The 14,228-nt window shown below is 40.6% G+C and overlaps 1 protein-coding gene across 4 annotated transcripts in view; it reads left to right on the top strand.

Annotated features, from left to right (window-relative positions):
* Positions 1 to 14,228, top strand: part of LOC122554410 (interleukin-12 receptor subunit beta-2-like) — a 140,523-nt gene that overhangs the window by 27,455 nt on the left and 98,840 nt on the right. For all 4 annotated transcript variants that reach the window (XM_087990670.1, XM_087990671.1, XM_087990669.1 and 1 more), the window contains one exon: positions 13,729 to 13,898. In XM_087990670.1, the coding sequence (XP_087846796.1) occupies positions 13,729 to 13,898 (170 nt within the window). The remainder of the gene's footprint in view (positions 1 to 13,728; positions 13,899 to 14,228) is intronic.

Below are 14,228 nucleotides of genomic sequence, written 5' to 3'. Positions count from 1 at the left end.
TAATCTGTGAAAATTCAAGAGGCCAAGAACTATTTAAAGTCAAAATTAACCACTTTATTTCTTAAAAGTTTAACAGAGAATAATTAACTAATGACTATTTACAACTCCTTCCTCTAACCTATCTTTTATCTCCCCTTCTATAATACTAGTCTGATAAAACCTCCCCTAATTTACCAAAACTTCAAGTTTTCAAAACCAGCCAGCTGTCAGATCTTCTATTTGGATCTTCCTGTATCTTCTTTTCTTCTGAGGGGTTATGTTTCATCATTCACAGATCAATAAAGGTACCTTTAAGAGAGCTATTTTTGAGGGGACAATCTCTACATGCTGGTGGCGTGGCAGTTTTCCTCTCAACTGTTCAATTTTGCCTGGGTGTGTACCCTCAAAGCATCTGATTATGTCATTGGCTTTTAAGATTGTTAGTATACTAAATTCAAGCTGGATTGGAGTTTGGTATTTTTGGGGGTACAATTTAAATTGATTGGCCTAATTCGAATCTGTTTTTGTCTCCAGGCAATCCAGCTAATCTAGCTTTTGACCAAATGTTACATTGTTACCTTATTAAGAACACCTATTGCTGTCAGGTATTTTTTGCTAGTTTTTAAGTCTCTTAAAGGTACAGTACACCCACATCTTCATAATAATGCACAGACAGTGCACCTTCCATGAGAGGAAAACATGAAGGATTTGTTGCGTTACTATAAAAATAATTGTCAGTTCCAGATACTTTGATTTCCTTTCATTGTCTTTTCAATCAACAGAATCTCTGTGCCAAATCTACTGTTTTAAGTGACACATTAAAGAAAGTAATAGGTATTGTAAACTACATTCACACAAATGCATCACGGCATCATCATTTTCACAAAATGCTTCAGTTCTACGATGAAATGTTCAGTGTGAATCTGCCATATCATTCTAAAATGTGCTGGTTCTCACAACGACAAATACTTGTAAAGCTTTTATTTTTGCAAAAACAAATCAAGATTTTTTTTGAGGAACTGAATGAACCATGTAAATTGTCAAAAAAGGATTTCTGCAGAAATGCTGCATTTTTGTGTGATATAACACCAAAGCAAAATGTTGTGATTCTTTTGTTTGCAAGGTAAAACTAAATCTATATATGAGATGTGGTTATCTGGGCATTTTGGAAAAAGCTGACCTTTTTCAAAACTCTCCTTCCCCAATTGGAACTTCCAGCTGAACACTTTCCTGAACTGGCAAAGATAATTAATGAACAGGGTACAAGCAAATCATTAAGGAAATGTGAAGTGAAATAATACACAGCAGTTCTGGACTCCCTGATTGAAGAATACAATGAAAGGTTTTCAGATTTTGAGAAACATGATCGCACATTGAAACTAGCTTTTTAACCACACCTAGTTGATGCCTCCACATCACCTGATGACTTACAAATGGAATTGATTGAGCTCTCAGGAGATAATATTCTGAAGTCTCTATTTGATGTTAAGTAATATGGAAAATGCCATTGAATACCCACATCTATATCAACATGCTCATTGAGTGCTGTCCTGTTTTAGCACAATCTACAGTTGTGAATCAACATTTTCATTTGTGACGCAAATTAACACGTGCCAGAGATCTCAGATGGCAGATATTCACCTGGAGGACCAATTAAAGCTGCGGTTAACAATACTGGAACCAAATATCCAATTCTTGTCTCACAATAAGCAATCACAAAAGAGTCAAGCGGTGTCCTGCAGGGTTCACTGTTGGGGCCACAGCTGTTCACATTATATATTAATGATCTGGACGAAGGGTCTGGGGGAATTCTAGCGAAGTTTGCTGATGATACAAAGTTAGGTGGACAGGCAGGTAGTACAAAGGAAGTGGGGAGGCTGCAGAAGGAACTAGACAGTTTGGAGGAGTGGTCCAGGAAATGGCTGATGGAATTCAATGTGAGCAAATGTGAGGTCTTGCACTTTGGAAAAAAGAATAGAAGCATGGACTACTTTCTAAACGGTGAGAAAATTCGTAAAGCCAAAGTACAAAGGGATCTGGGAGTGCTAGTTGAGGATTCTCTAAAGGTAAACATGCAGGTTGAGTCCGTGATTAAGAAAGCAAATGCAATGTTGTCAATTATCTCAAGAGGGTTGGAATATAAAAGCACTGTTGTGCTACTGAGACTTTATAAAGCTCTGGTTAGTCCCCATTTGGAGTACTGTGCCCAGTTTTGGTCCCCACACCTCAGGAAGGACATACTGGCACTGGAGCATGTCCAGCGGAGATTCACATGGATGATCCCTGGAATGGTAGGTCTAACATATGAGGAACGGCTGAGGACCCTGGCATTGTATTCATTGGAGTTTAGAAGATTAAGGGGAGATCTAATAGAAACTTACAAGATAATACATGGCTTGGAGAGGGTGGACGCTAGGAAATTGTTTCCGTTAGGTGAGGAGACTAGGACCCGTGGACACAGCCTTAGAATTAGAGGGGGTAAATTCAGAACAGAAATGCGGAGACATTTCTTCAGCCAGAGAGTGGTGGGCCTGTGGAATTCATTGCCACAGAGTGCAGTGGAGGCTGGGACGCTAAATGTCTTCAAGGCAGAAATTGATAAATTCTTGAAGTCACAAGGAATTAAGGGCTATGGGGAGAATGCGGGTAAGTGGAGTTGAAATGCCCATCAGCCATGATTGAATGGCGGAGTGGACTCGATGGTCCGAATGGCCTTACTTCCGCTCCTATATCTTATGGTCTTATAGTCATTAAATGATTTGTTGTCTAAATTTTTCCACTCATTTTTAGTTCTATTGTCAACTTTGCCAAACAAATAAATGTGTCTTTGCTGAATTTTTATTTTGTTTAAAGTCCTCATATAATAGCAGGCTTCAATTAAAATTAGTAAATATGTCAACAAGAATATGCCATTTTGTTGTATATATTAAATTTTCAGCATGCGGCCGAATAGGATCTTGGTTAAATAACATGTGGCCTTTCAATGTAAAATGATTGCCCACTCCTGATCTAGAATTTGCCACACCAATTCCATATTTAAAGCCCAGCTGTGCATCAGGTCAAATGCTGAGAGGCAGGAATTGCTGTTCGCAGTACAGCACACATAATGGGAGGACAATGAGAAAAAAGCTTCTGAGGATACATTGTGGCAGAAGTGACACTTCATTGCAAATACAGTATCACATTTGTAAATGTATCACTTAACATCATGACTTGTCTGATTGACTGACTTTGTAATTGCCACAACAGAGAATACTGTCCTGAGCACTAAACCATCTCAAAACTCTTTTTGAAGGGCTGTTACTCTTTACCCCACACCAAGTGATAACAATGGGCAATGACAATGTGAGCTTCACATACTAGAAAGCCTTCAAGACAATTTAAACATTTCATTCAATAAATAGGAGAAGCAAAATCTTAAGAACAACAAAACAAAAAGCTGTATTTGCTTATGGGAATAAACAGGGATTGCTTTCCATATGAGCAACAACGAGTTTAAGGTCAATGAATGATGACTTCACCCAGCTCACATTTATTCAAAGTGCAAGTTAATGAAATCCTATCTGGCTTGTCGCCTGATGTTCCACACCACTCAATAATGGTCAAGGCGATGTTCCTCTTGCTCACTGTTCTCTTCTTCCTCCTCTGAAAACTGCTGCTGCTTTCCCAGCTCTTCTGCATTCAACACATCCTCTCTTTTCACGTTCTAGTTGTGCAGAACACAGCATGCAAAGATAATGCAGTACAGTATGCTGAATGGCCCCCAGCTTGATCCAGGCTTCACAACCTCAGCTTCAGGAGGACTATAATTTACTCCACGATGACCTGGATGGAAGAATTGCTGTATTGTATTTGTGCTTGGCCTCAGTGAGGGGATTACAAAAAAAGAAGTAACAATGTTTGCAGGGGACAGCCATCATATCCCAGCAGCCAGCCTGATAAGGCATCTAGTTCTTCAAAGTTAAGCAGGAACCTGGCAGTTAAAGTATATAGGCATCATGACAACTCCCAGTGTGTCTGGCAAAGACCTAACCTTTCACTTTATATGTTAATGATCTGGATGAAGGAACTGAGGGCATTCTGGCTAAGTTTGCAGATGATATAAGATAGGTGGAGAGGCAGGTAGTTTTGAGGAGGCAGGGAGGCTGCAGAAAGATTTGGACAGGTTAGGAGAGTGAGCCAAGAAGTAGCAGATGAAATACAATGTAGGAAAGCGTGAGGTCATGCATTTTTGTAAGAAGAATAGACAATTTTCTAAATTGAGAGAAAATTCAGAAATCTGGAGTACGAAGAGACTTGAGAGTCGTACTTCAGGATTCTCTTAAGGTAAACATGCAGGCTGAGTCAGTAATTAGGAAGGCCATTATAATATTGTCATTCATCTCGAGAGGATTAGAACATAAAAGCAAGGATGTATTTCTGAGGTTTTATAAGGCTCTGGTTGGACCGCATTTGGAGTTTTGTGAGCAATTTTGGGCCCCATACCTCAGGAAAAATGTATTGGCCCTAGAGCAGGTCCAGAGGAGGTTCACAAGAATGATTGCAGAAATGAAAGGCTTGACAATATGAGCAATATTTGAGGACTCTGGGACTATACTTAATGGAGTTTAGAAGGATGAGGGGGGATCTGATTGAAACATGCAGAATACTGAATAGCCTGGACAAAGTGAACTTAAAGGAGAGTTTCCATTGGTGGGAAGAGACAAGGATCCGAAGACACAGCATTCGAGTAAAAGGAAGATGCTTTGGAATGAAGATACAGAGAAACATTTTTAGCCAGAGTGGTGAACCTGTGGAATTCATTGCCACAGAGGGCTGTGGAGGCCAATTCAATTAATATATTTAAGACAGAGATAGATAAGTTCTTGATTGCCAAGGAGATCAAAGGTTACAATGAGAAAGCAGGAAAATGGAGTTGAAAAAGCCTATCAGTCATGATCAAATGGCAGAACAGACTTGATGGGCTGAATGGCCTAATTTCTGCTCCTATGGTCTTACAATACCGATAATCGCAGATGACCTATATGTTGACCATCTATCAGTGATGTGAGTAAATTTATTTTATGGTATTCACAACCTAATATGTGCATGTAGTCTTTAGAAGTCTGTACTGGGGAAAGCCAGCCTTATTGGCAAAGTTTACTTGCCTTGGCACTGCACTGACTTTGTCACAAGGAAGGAGGATGAATGTATCATATACAGTCTTGATGCATTTGTAGGCTAATGATTGAGAGTTCACACACAGATCTCCAGAGGATCCTTGGAAGTGCCAATTGCAACAAAAAGCATATTGTCACTTTGATGGTGACATACCCCTTCAGGTGACCATTCCTTTTCCAGCAGATGTTATTTTTCTGTGATGGTGTCCTCAGACCACAGCCACAGTACACTTCACTCATCTAGAGAATGTGGCATAGAGAACAGTGGACACCGGACCTCCTGTAACTCCTTGGCATCCTTGTCCATGGAGGTTGCTATTGATCCTGGACTGTTTGGCTCATCTCCTTCTCCTCAGTTTCTCTGCCCCTCATTTACATGGCCAGAGTGATGAATACATATGGCTGCATCTATTGATAATAGTTCCAATAAATGTGCGTGGAGAATACTAAAAACAGAACAGGTTCTTCATCATGTGATCAGTGAACATTCATAGTACTTACAAATAATAGTTCAATATAGTCCATGAAACAGTGGGATATGGAGGACTCAGATGAAGATGACCTTGGAATGCCTCTACATTGCCCTTTGACATAGCAGAATGTATTCTGAAGTATGCAGCATGAGCCATGTAATAGGAGATTGTTGGTTTGGTAGAGTTTCTGAATCCTTGTTCTCCTCACACTCACATCACACATGAAAGGCAACGTTTCATATAAAACCATGTTCTGAACAACATTCCCTCTAATTATTTTTTCCAGTATGTAGGCCTTCAAGGTTCATATGTAGCATATGTGGCAGTGACTTCCAAAACCAGACGTCAATGCTTAGAATTGTGAAAGCATAACAATTGGTATATACAGAACCTCAGAGTGGCTGCAACTTAGAGGAAATGTTGGTTGCCAAGTATTTAATTCAAAATCAAAGGAAATCAGCTGGACTCCCTTGTGTACCCTCTGAGACAATTAATTGTCTTTGTGAATTGTGGCCGTGGATCACCTTTGATTACTTCAACTTCACAGATGACAATGATCAACTTTTATTAACCAATGATGTGGTGAAGATTGCTTGGGGCCAGGATGTGTCTTCACTATAATTATACACTGCAGGGGGTTCACATGCAGAGTTCTATGATTATAATCCTAGGTTTGCACTCTGTACCGTGTAAATGCCTGATTGGTGCAAGTGTTTGACTGATGCAGTTGCCCTTTGAAGGGCCTCACATCATTTACAAGTACAGCCTGCACCTTCAGTCAAAAACCCACTAACTCAGCCCATTCAGTATGGTGGCAGAAATTTTTTATTTAGGTGAGGGCAGAAGGCAACACAGTTAACCGTTTGCCAAGTAAATTGCCAGCTCAGCCTGTCAATCTAGGTGGCACCTCAAACTTTCAACAATAAAACAAAGAACTGCAGGTGCTGGAGATGTGAAATGAAAGTAGAAGTTGCTGGAGAAACACAGCATCTGCGGAGAGAAAACAAAGTTAATGTTTTGAATCCAGTCACTCTTCATCAGAACTGATAGCAGTTAAGAAAATGTCATAGTTATGTTGAAGATTGGTATGAGGGGAGGGGTTTGAAGAGGCAAAGCTGAGAGAGAGATATATTTGAAAGGGCGGGCAGACAGGAGATAGGTGATTGTAAGCCAGGTCAGAAAAGAAGCTGAATAAGTGATATTGAGAGCTAAGTGCAGGAGACAATGGGTAGGCTGGGCTAAAAGGAACCCATGTCTTGACAGGACCAGGGGTGAGGGTGTGTAAAAATGATCAAAGGATGTAATCGGGTTCTAAATTATTTTCTGCTCAAAATGCGTTCTCCTTTATGTTGGTGATACCAAACGCAGACTGAGTATTCACTCTGAGACTCCTCCGCTCTATCCTTAGGAATGATCCTTACCTTCCAGTTGCTTGCATTTTTTCTGACTGAACTTGAAATGTTAATTCTGTTTCCCTCTCCACAGCTTCTACCAAACCTACTGAGTTTCGCCAGTATTTTGTGTGTTGCTTCAGATTTTCAGCTTTTTTTTGCTTTTATACTCCATAAAGGCAACTAACTCATATCCATTTATCTCAATTTGTACATTCATTTGTTTTTGTAAATCTTATGTTCATTCAGATGGAGTGCTTTGAATTTAGCTTTTTTATACATTATGCTGATCCTATCTGATGTTTGCTTAAACTTCACCTGTTTACTTTTGCTTCCAACTTTCAATATTCTTTTACCAGTTGTTTCCTCAAACCCTCCCCAGCAGTGCCATCTCCTTATAAGAATGTTAGTTCCAGTCTTGATAGAATTGCAGCCATTCTACAGGTTCTACCTGCGCCAGAAATTTGATGTCCTCCCTTCCAGCCACATGTTCAATCACCCAGTTCTCTTATTTTTACACTCACTAGGATGGGGGACTGCAAATAATTCTGGTACCACTGCTTTGGAGGTCCTGCTTTTAATCTCCTTCCTAGCTCCCTGAAATCAGCTTTCAGGACCTCGCCCCACGCAACCCCCCCCCTTCCTACCCAAGTCATTGGTACCAGCATGGCGCACCGTATGGGTGGCACGGTGGCACAGTGGTTAGCACTGCTGCCTCGCAGCGCCAGAGACCCGGGTTCAATTCCCACCTCAGGTGACTCTCTGTGTGAAGTTTGCACATTCTCCCCGTGTCTGCGTGGGTTTCCTCCGGGTGCTCTGGTTTCCTTCCACAGTCAAAAAAATGTGCAGGTCAGGTGAATTGGCTATGCTAAATTGCCCGTAGTGTTAGGTGAAGGGGTAAATGTAGGAGAATGGGTCTGGGTGGGTTACGCTTCAGCGGGTTAGTGTGGACTTGTTGGGCCGAAGGGCCTGTTTCCACACTGTAAGTAATCTAATCTAATCCTCTGCCTGCGCGCATTCCTGCAGCCACTCCAATATCATTGACCCTGGTACCAGGGAGACAACATGCCATTCTGGAGTCACATCTATGGCCACAGAAAGACATGTTCATTCCTCTAGCTAACAAATTCTATCTCAGAATTACTCCTCTCTTATTCCTGCCTTCCTGTACAAGTAAGCCTCCCATGGTGCTTTTGCTTCTTGGGATCAGACAGGTACTCCTTGCCTTTCAAACAGTAATACATCTACAATCAATAGGTGATCTACATCTACAGGAACTGGCTATAAATTAAGTCCTATCTGGCTTGTTGTGCCTGATGGTGAAGTGCTCTATCATGTTGAGGGTGATTTTCTTCCTGCTTGGTATCCTCATCTTCCTCCTTGGAAGATTGCTGCTTCTGTCACAGGTCTTCAGCATCCATTTCATCCCTTCTTTGCCTGCTGCAGTTGTGCATGATAGGATTGTGGGGCACACTGTATCAACTGTGCACAAGACTCTCCCAGAGTGCTCACCCTCAGTCAGGAGTAATGAAATAAAGGCATCAGCTATGGATGCAAAGATAACTCTTGAATCCCAGTAACTAATCTGGGAAGGCACCAGCCCTGATAGTTTAGTATACTCCTCCATACAGTGGGACATGGAGGATTCCAACAAGGAGGCTCATGGAACATCTCTACCTGAACCTTGATATAGGGACCTTATTCCAATTCATGCAGCACAAGATATGTTGTGCAAATACAGTAGGAGATTGTAAGTGTTGCATGATTATTGATACCTTGTCTCCAAAACCCCTACATCGCCCAAGAAAGGGAGCATTGCATATACTTACATGTTGGCGAATAATTACAGTTCAAAGTGAGAGGGAATCAGCACTGTGAAACCTATAAGATCTTGGATTGTACTTGTGAATTGTAGCGCAAAGGTGAGACTCTTAAGATCATCTGTGATTAGTTTTTTTCTTCACAAAAGGCCATTTTTAATCTATAATGACTAATGACATGATTAGGATTAGTATTCCACAGAGTTGTATTTCACACACAAGTTATTATAACAACAGATAATTTCAATCTGTATTATAAACCTGGCTGATTAATGTAGTTGTCTCTTGAGGTACCTCATGTCATGCACAAGTAAAGCCCACATGTTCAGACAAAAGAAATACACTGATTCAACCTGCTAATTCTGTTTCTATCCATAGATGCTGCTAGACCTCTTAAGTATTCAAACAGTTTTTGTTTTTATTTCAGATTTCCATCATCCACCATGTATTTCTTCTGTATTAGTATTCAATTCACTGCCATTTCTCTATATGGAATATGACCTTGAAGAAATTCTGCTCTTCTCTTCGACAAAGTTTCTATTTGTAATTTCTACTTTGTTCTCCTTTATTGTTTTCTATTCCTTTTTTGTGTTAAATCCTACCAAAATTTGCTGTCACTGTTACATCTTCTTTCTCTGCTGGTATCTTTGTTTTGTGCATGTTCAATTTGGATTTCAATTGAAATTCCATCCAGAATGTCTCAAATATGCTCACCATTACAGATGGTGAGATTTACATTCAGCATTTCTCAGATTGCTGTTCATGCTGCATCCTGAGATCCACGCACAATGTATACATTCTCAGTCTCTCCTTTCAGTAGCGCCAACTTACTCTACTTATGATGTGGAAGTGCCGATGTTGGACTGGGGGTGGACAAAATTAAAAATCACACAACACCAAACAGTTTTATTTGGAAGTACTAGCTTTCAGAGCACTGCTCCTTCATCAGGTAACTAGTGGGTCAGGATCATAAGACACAGAATGTATTGCAAAAGATCACAGCATCATGTAATTAAAAGAATATATTGAAAGAACCTAGATTGCTGTTAAGTCTTTTAGAATGGGTTGCAGGTTTCAGTTCATTAATATGTAAACCCAGAACTTCTTTTAAGTCACATTTTTGAGATAACTTAAGGTTTTATATAAAAAATGTGATATCTCAGCTCAGACAATATATTAAAGGTGTGAGGTTAGAGTCTGTCTGTATTCCAATCTTGAGTCAGACTGGTTCTATTTCCAAAATAGGAATTTATAAAATGTCACATGGATTGACTGCCTGCTTTGACTGCCTGCATGTTGTGCACCTTTTGAGCAAAATAGAATTGTCTGCAAATACAAGTTCACCCCATACACTTAAATGTGTGTGTTTGTGTACATGTGAGGGACACAGAGTGAGTGTATGTGTGTGAGTGCGCATGACAGTGTGTGTTTTTGTGTATGTGTGTACATGAGTGTGACGGAGTATAAGCCTGTGAGAGAGTGTGCATAGGAGATGTATGTGTGTGTGTCTGAGAGAGAGAATGTGTATGAGAGAGGGTCTGCGTGAGTGTGAGAGTATGTAAAAGTATGTGTGCGTGTGTGTACACACGTTCTTATGTACACTATACACACACACACACACACAGTCTTACAACTCACACACTCACACAGACCCTCTCTCATACACATATTTGAGAGAGAGCATGTGTATGTGTCTGAGAGAGCTTATGTATGAGAGAGGGCCTGTGTGACTGTGTGAATATGTAAGAGTGTGTGTGTGTATGTGTGCTTGTGTACATTATACACTCTCACACACACGCACACATATTCTTACCTTACTCACACAGACCCTCTCTCATAAACACGTTCTCTCTCCGACATGCATATATACACCCCCCACATTCACACCCATGTAAACACCTGCTCACGGGCTTATACTCCGTCACACTCATGCACACACTCTACGAAGCACGCACACAGTCTCTTATGCGCATTCACTCACTCACACGCACTCTCTTTCTCTCTCTCCCTCCCAACACCCCCCGTCACATGCACACGTATAAGTCTATGGAGTTAATTTGCACTTGCAGAATTATATTTGCAGATACATTCAATTTTTGCTCAAAAACCTCACAACCTGCAAGCAATCAATGTACATAGTCAATCCATATAACATTTTATAAATTCCTACTTTGGAAATAGAACCAGGACTGTGGTGCTGGAGAAGCACAGCAGATTAGGCAGCCTCCAAAGAGCAGGAGATTCGACGTTTCAGGCAAAAGCTCTACATCAGGAAACTTGATCAGAGGTTTTGCCCGAAACGTCAACTCCTGCTCCTTGAATGCTGCTTGACCTGCTGTGCTTTTCCAGCACCACACCCTCGACTCCAATCTCCAGCACCTGCAGTCCTCACCTTCGTCTGACTCAAGATTGGGATACAGACAGACTCTAACCTCACACCTTTAATGCATTGTCTGAACTGAGATGTCATCTTTTTTTAATAAAACCTTAAGTTATCTCAAGATTGTGACTCAAAAGAAGTTCTGGGATTTACATATTAATGAACCAAAACCAGCAACCCATTCTAAAAGATGAAAGACTTAACAGCAATCTAGGTTGGTTCAATATATTGTTTTAATTGCATGACATTGTGATCTTTTGCAATAAATTCTGCATCTTATGATCCTGCCCCACTAGTTACCTGATGAAGGAGCAGTGCTCTGAAGACTAGTACTTCCAAATAAATCTGTTAGACTAAAACCTGGTGTTGTGTGATTTTTAAACTTCTCTGTTTAATGGTTGTACTGTTCTGCAGTTGCACTTCATTATCTAATACTTTAACAAAAGTTATTTTCCACCACAGCAAGTGTGAAAAATCACAGGCTTCTACAGCTCATGGTTATCAACACCGTTCAGAACCTTCTTGCTTTCCATGCCCTTTGATCTCTAACTCTCTCTAATCTCACTTCATGCTGAATATTAACTGTACCCTCTGATCTGAAAATGTGTTGCTGGAAAAGCAAAGCAGGTCAGGCAGCATCCAAGAATCGACGTTTCGGGCATAAGCCCTTCTTCAGGAACTTCTCCAAGTTCCTTGGATGCTGCCTAACCTGCTGCGCTTTTCCAGCAACACATTTTCAGCTCTGATCTCCAGCATCTGTAGTCCTCACTTTCTCCTGTACCCTCTGATCATCCCCCTCTCTGATTATGAACAATCTGTCTTTGGCAAATGCTTTAGTTTCATCCCCTTATTACCCCAGCTCAATAAATTTTGAGCTCAACATGATGTTGCACTCTTCTTCCATTGTGTTCATTTCTGTGTCCTCTTTAAAAAGTGCTCCTCCTCCTTATAGTCTACGTATTTTACCAGAGAGGACCTTTCTATGTCAAGATCAAAAGGTCACATTTTCCAACTATGTGTTGGATCGTGAAATGAGATTCTTGCAAATGAGCAGCAAGACCCTTATTGGCATGCATTAACATTAGTACTACTTCATCTTGCATCCTAAATATGCAGTTTCCTATTTCCCCACCCCCGGATAGAAAATTAATGCATTCTCGATCTGAAAGTCAGACATATGCTGCTTACTCCTCCGGGGGGGGGGGCAGGTAGTAAAGTGGGCAAAGAAAGGTTTAAACACATTGGTTGCATGGGAACTTGGAGAAGTTCAAAGCCTTTGGGATTGATTTGCAGGTCTACCAAAAAAGGTATGTTTATTTTGGGTGTTCATTGATATTAAGAAGCTGAGCCTGAAACTCACTGCTTGAGAAGCAACTGCTAATGTCTTCCATCATGCTGTAAATAACAAGTGTGCATTGAAGATGAAAATGGCTGTGATTCCACCTAGAGTAATTGGGGTAATTGTTTCATTCTGTGAGGGAAGGGCTTCAGTTTCCAGTATTGTGAATCCCTTCAAAAGGCAACAGCATGACATAGACACCCATATACTGGAGCAGAAAGACACCTGCGAGCAGTACAATGTGAACGTTAGGCTTTAACCCACTGTCTGAAGTCCAATTCCTGGTCCCAAACACTCCTCACCACATGCAGCATCAGGAATCAATCACACTAATGCCTGTGATACACTAGCATAAACATGTTGATCCTAGTTCTCAAATTAGCAATCTAACATATATCCATAACCTGCATGTGGTGCAAGAGATGCTCACTTCATAAATTGGCATAAATAAACATTATGTAGCACCAAGGATGACTGGGCTCTGCACCAACAATGTTGGTTGCATGCATTGCTGATGAAGAAAGCAAACATATAGAGAACAACCGAACATCAATTAGCTGAATTACAGCTGGGGTGGAGGAAACTGCCCTAAAGTCTCCCCATTGGCCTTAGAGATTTGATTGGGTGAGCTTGGTGGCATTCGTGTCTAGATGGGTGAGATATGCTGAGTGTGTCCTGCCCACAGACAACTGAACTGTCCTCAGCTTGAATTTGCACAGGGCTGAAGATGGCAGGTAGGATGGGGGACCCAGCCATATCTGCAGCACTTTGAGAGAAAATGTCTGGGGGTCTGTGTGCTGATCCTCAAATGACTAGGTGTATAGTGGCACCACTCTGTTACCTAGTGAGGGAAGAACATCTGCAGTGAGTAATCCCTCGTCACCTAAAGTGATGGAGTCCAGGTCTATCGACATAGCCATCAGACTTTTAGACTGCTGGACCTGGCTGTCCTTTGCAATTGTCAAGTTTTCCATAAAGGCAGCTATCATCACAAATTGTCCTTCATACAATGGATCCCAAGTTGCAGAATTGTAAGGATTATTAGTTTTATATTATAGGACTGTTGTAGATTTTTTACATTCATTAGAAGGAAAGAGGTTTCCTTCTAATTATATTTATAATAAAAATGTTTTTGATTCTCACAGTGCTGTATTATGAGATTTGATTTATTTATTTTATCCTTACAGTGAAGGGACAGGTAAAGAACAGATATTTCCAACAAACTTCAGTTCAAACAGTGTCACAGTCCCTGGAAATCATCTTCAGAAAGCTTCCATATACAGAGTTTGGATACAAGCTACGAATGCACTAGGAAATGCAACATCCAAGCGTCTAACTTTTTCACTCCATGATATAGGTACAGTTTTGCAATTTCTACCAGTTACAATTGTGCATGATCTTTTTGGTTCTAGACTGGAGTCTTCTGATGGCTCAGGAAACAACCATTTATTCTAGTTTATATAGATTAGGAAATCCCAACAGTTGATCACAAATCCATAATTCTTCTGGGAAAACATATTTTTGTTCATGTTGAAGGGCAGACAAGTTTGTGTTTAATTCCAACATTTTACAGACAATGGGGATGGAAGTCTTCAAAGGCCTGGTGTACTCCTGCTACAATTTTGATATTAGGATGGGATAGGTCAGGTAATGTTTCTGCATATCTGTACTTGGCATAATAACATAT

This window comes from Chiloscyllium plagiosum, unplaced genomic scaffold (assembly GCF_037043375.1).
Source record: "Chiloscyllium plagiosum isolate Xiang-an unplaced genomic scaffold, Cpla_swu_hap1 HiC_scaffold_9, whole genome shotgun sequence".
NCBI classification, from domain to species: Eukaryota; Metazoa; Chordata; class Chondrichthyes; order Orectolobiformes; family Hemiscylliidae; genus Chiloscyllium; species Chiloscyllium plagiosum.
The sequence above is the reverse complement of the archived record's forward strand: the minus strand, read 5'-3'. Positions and strand labels throughout refer to the sequence as shown.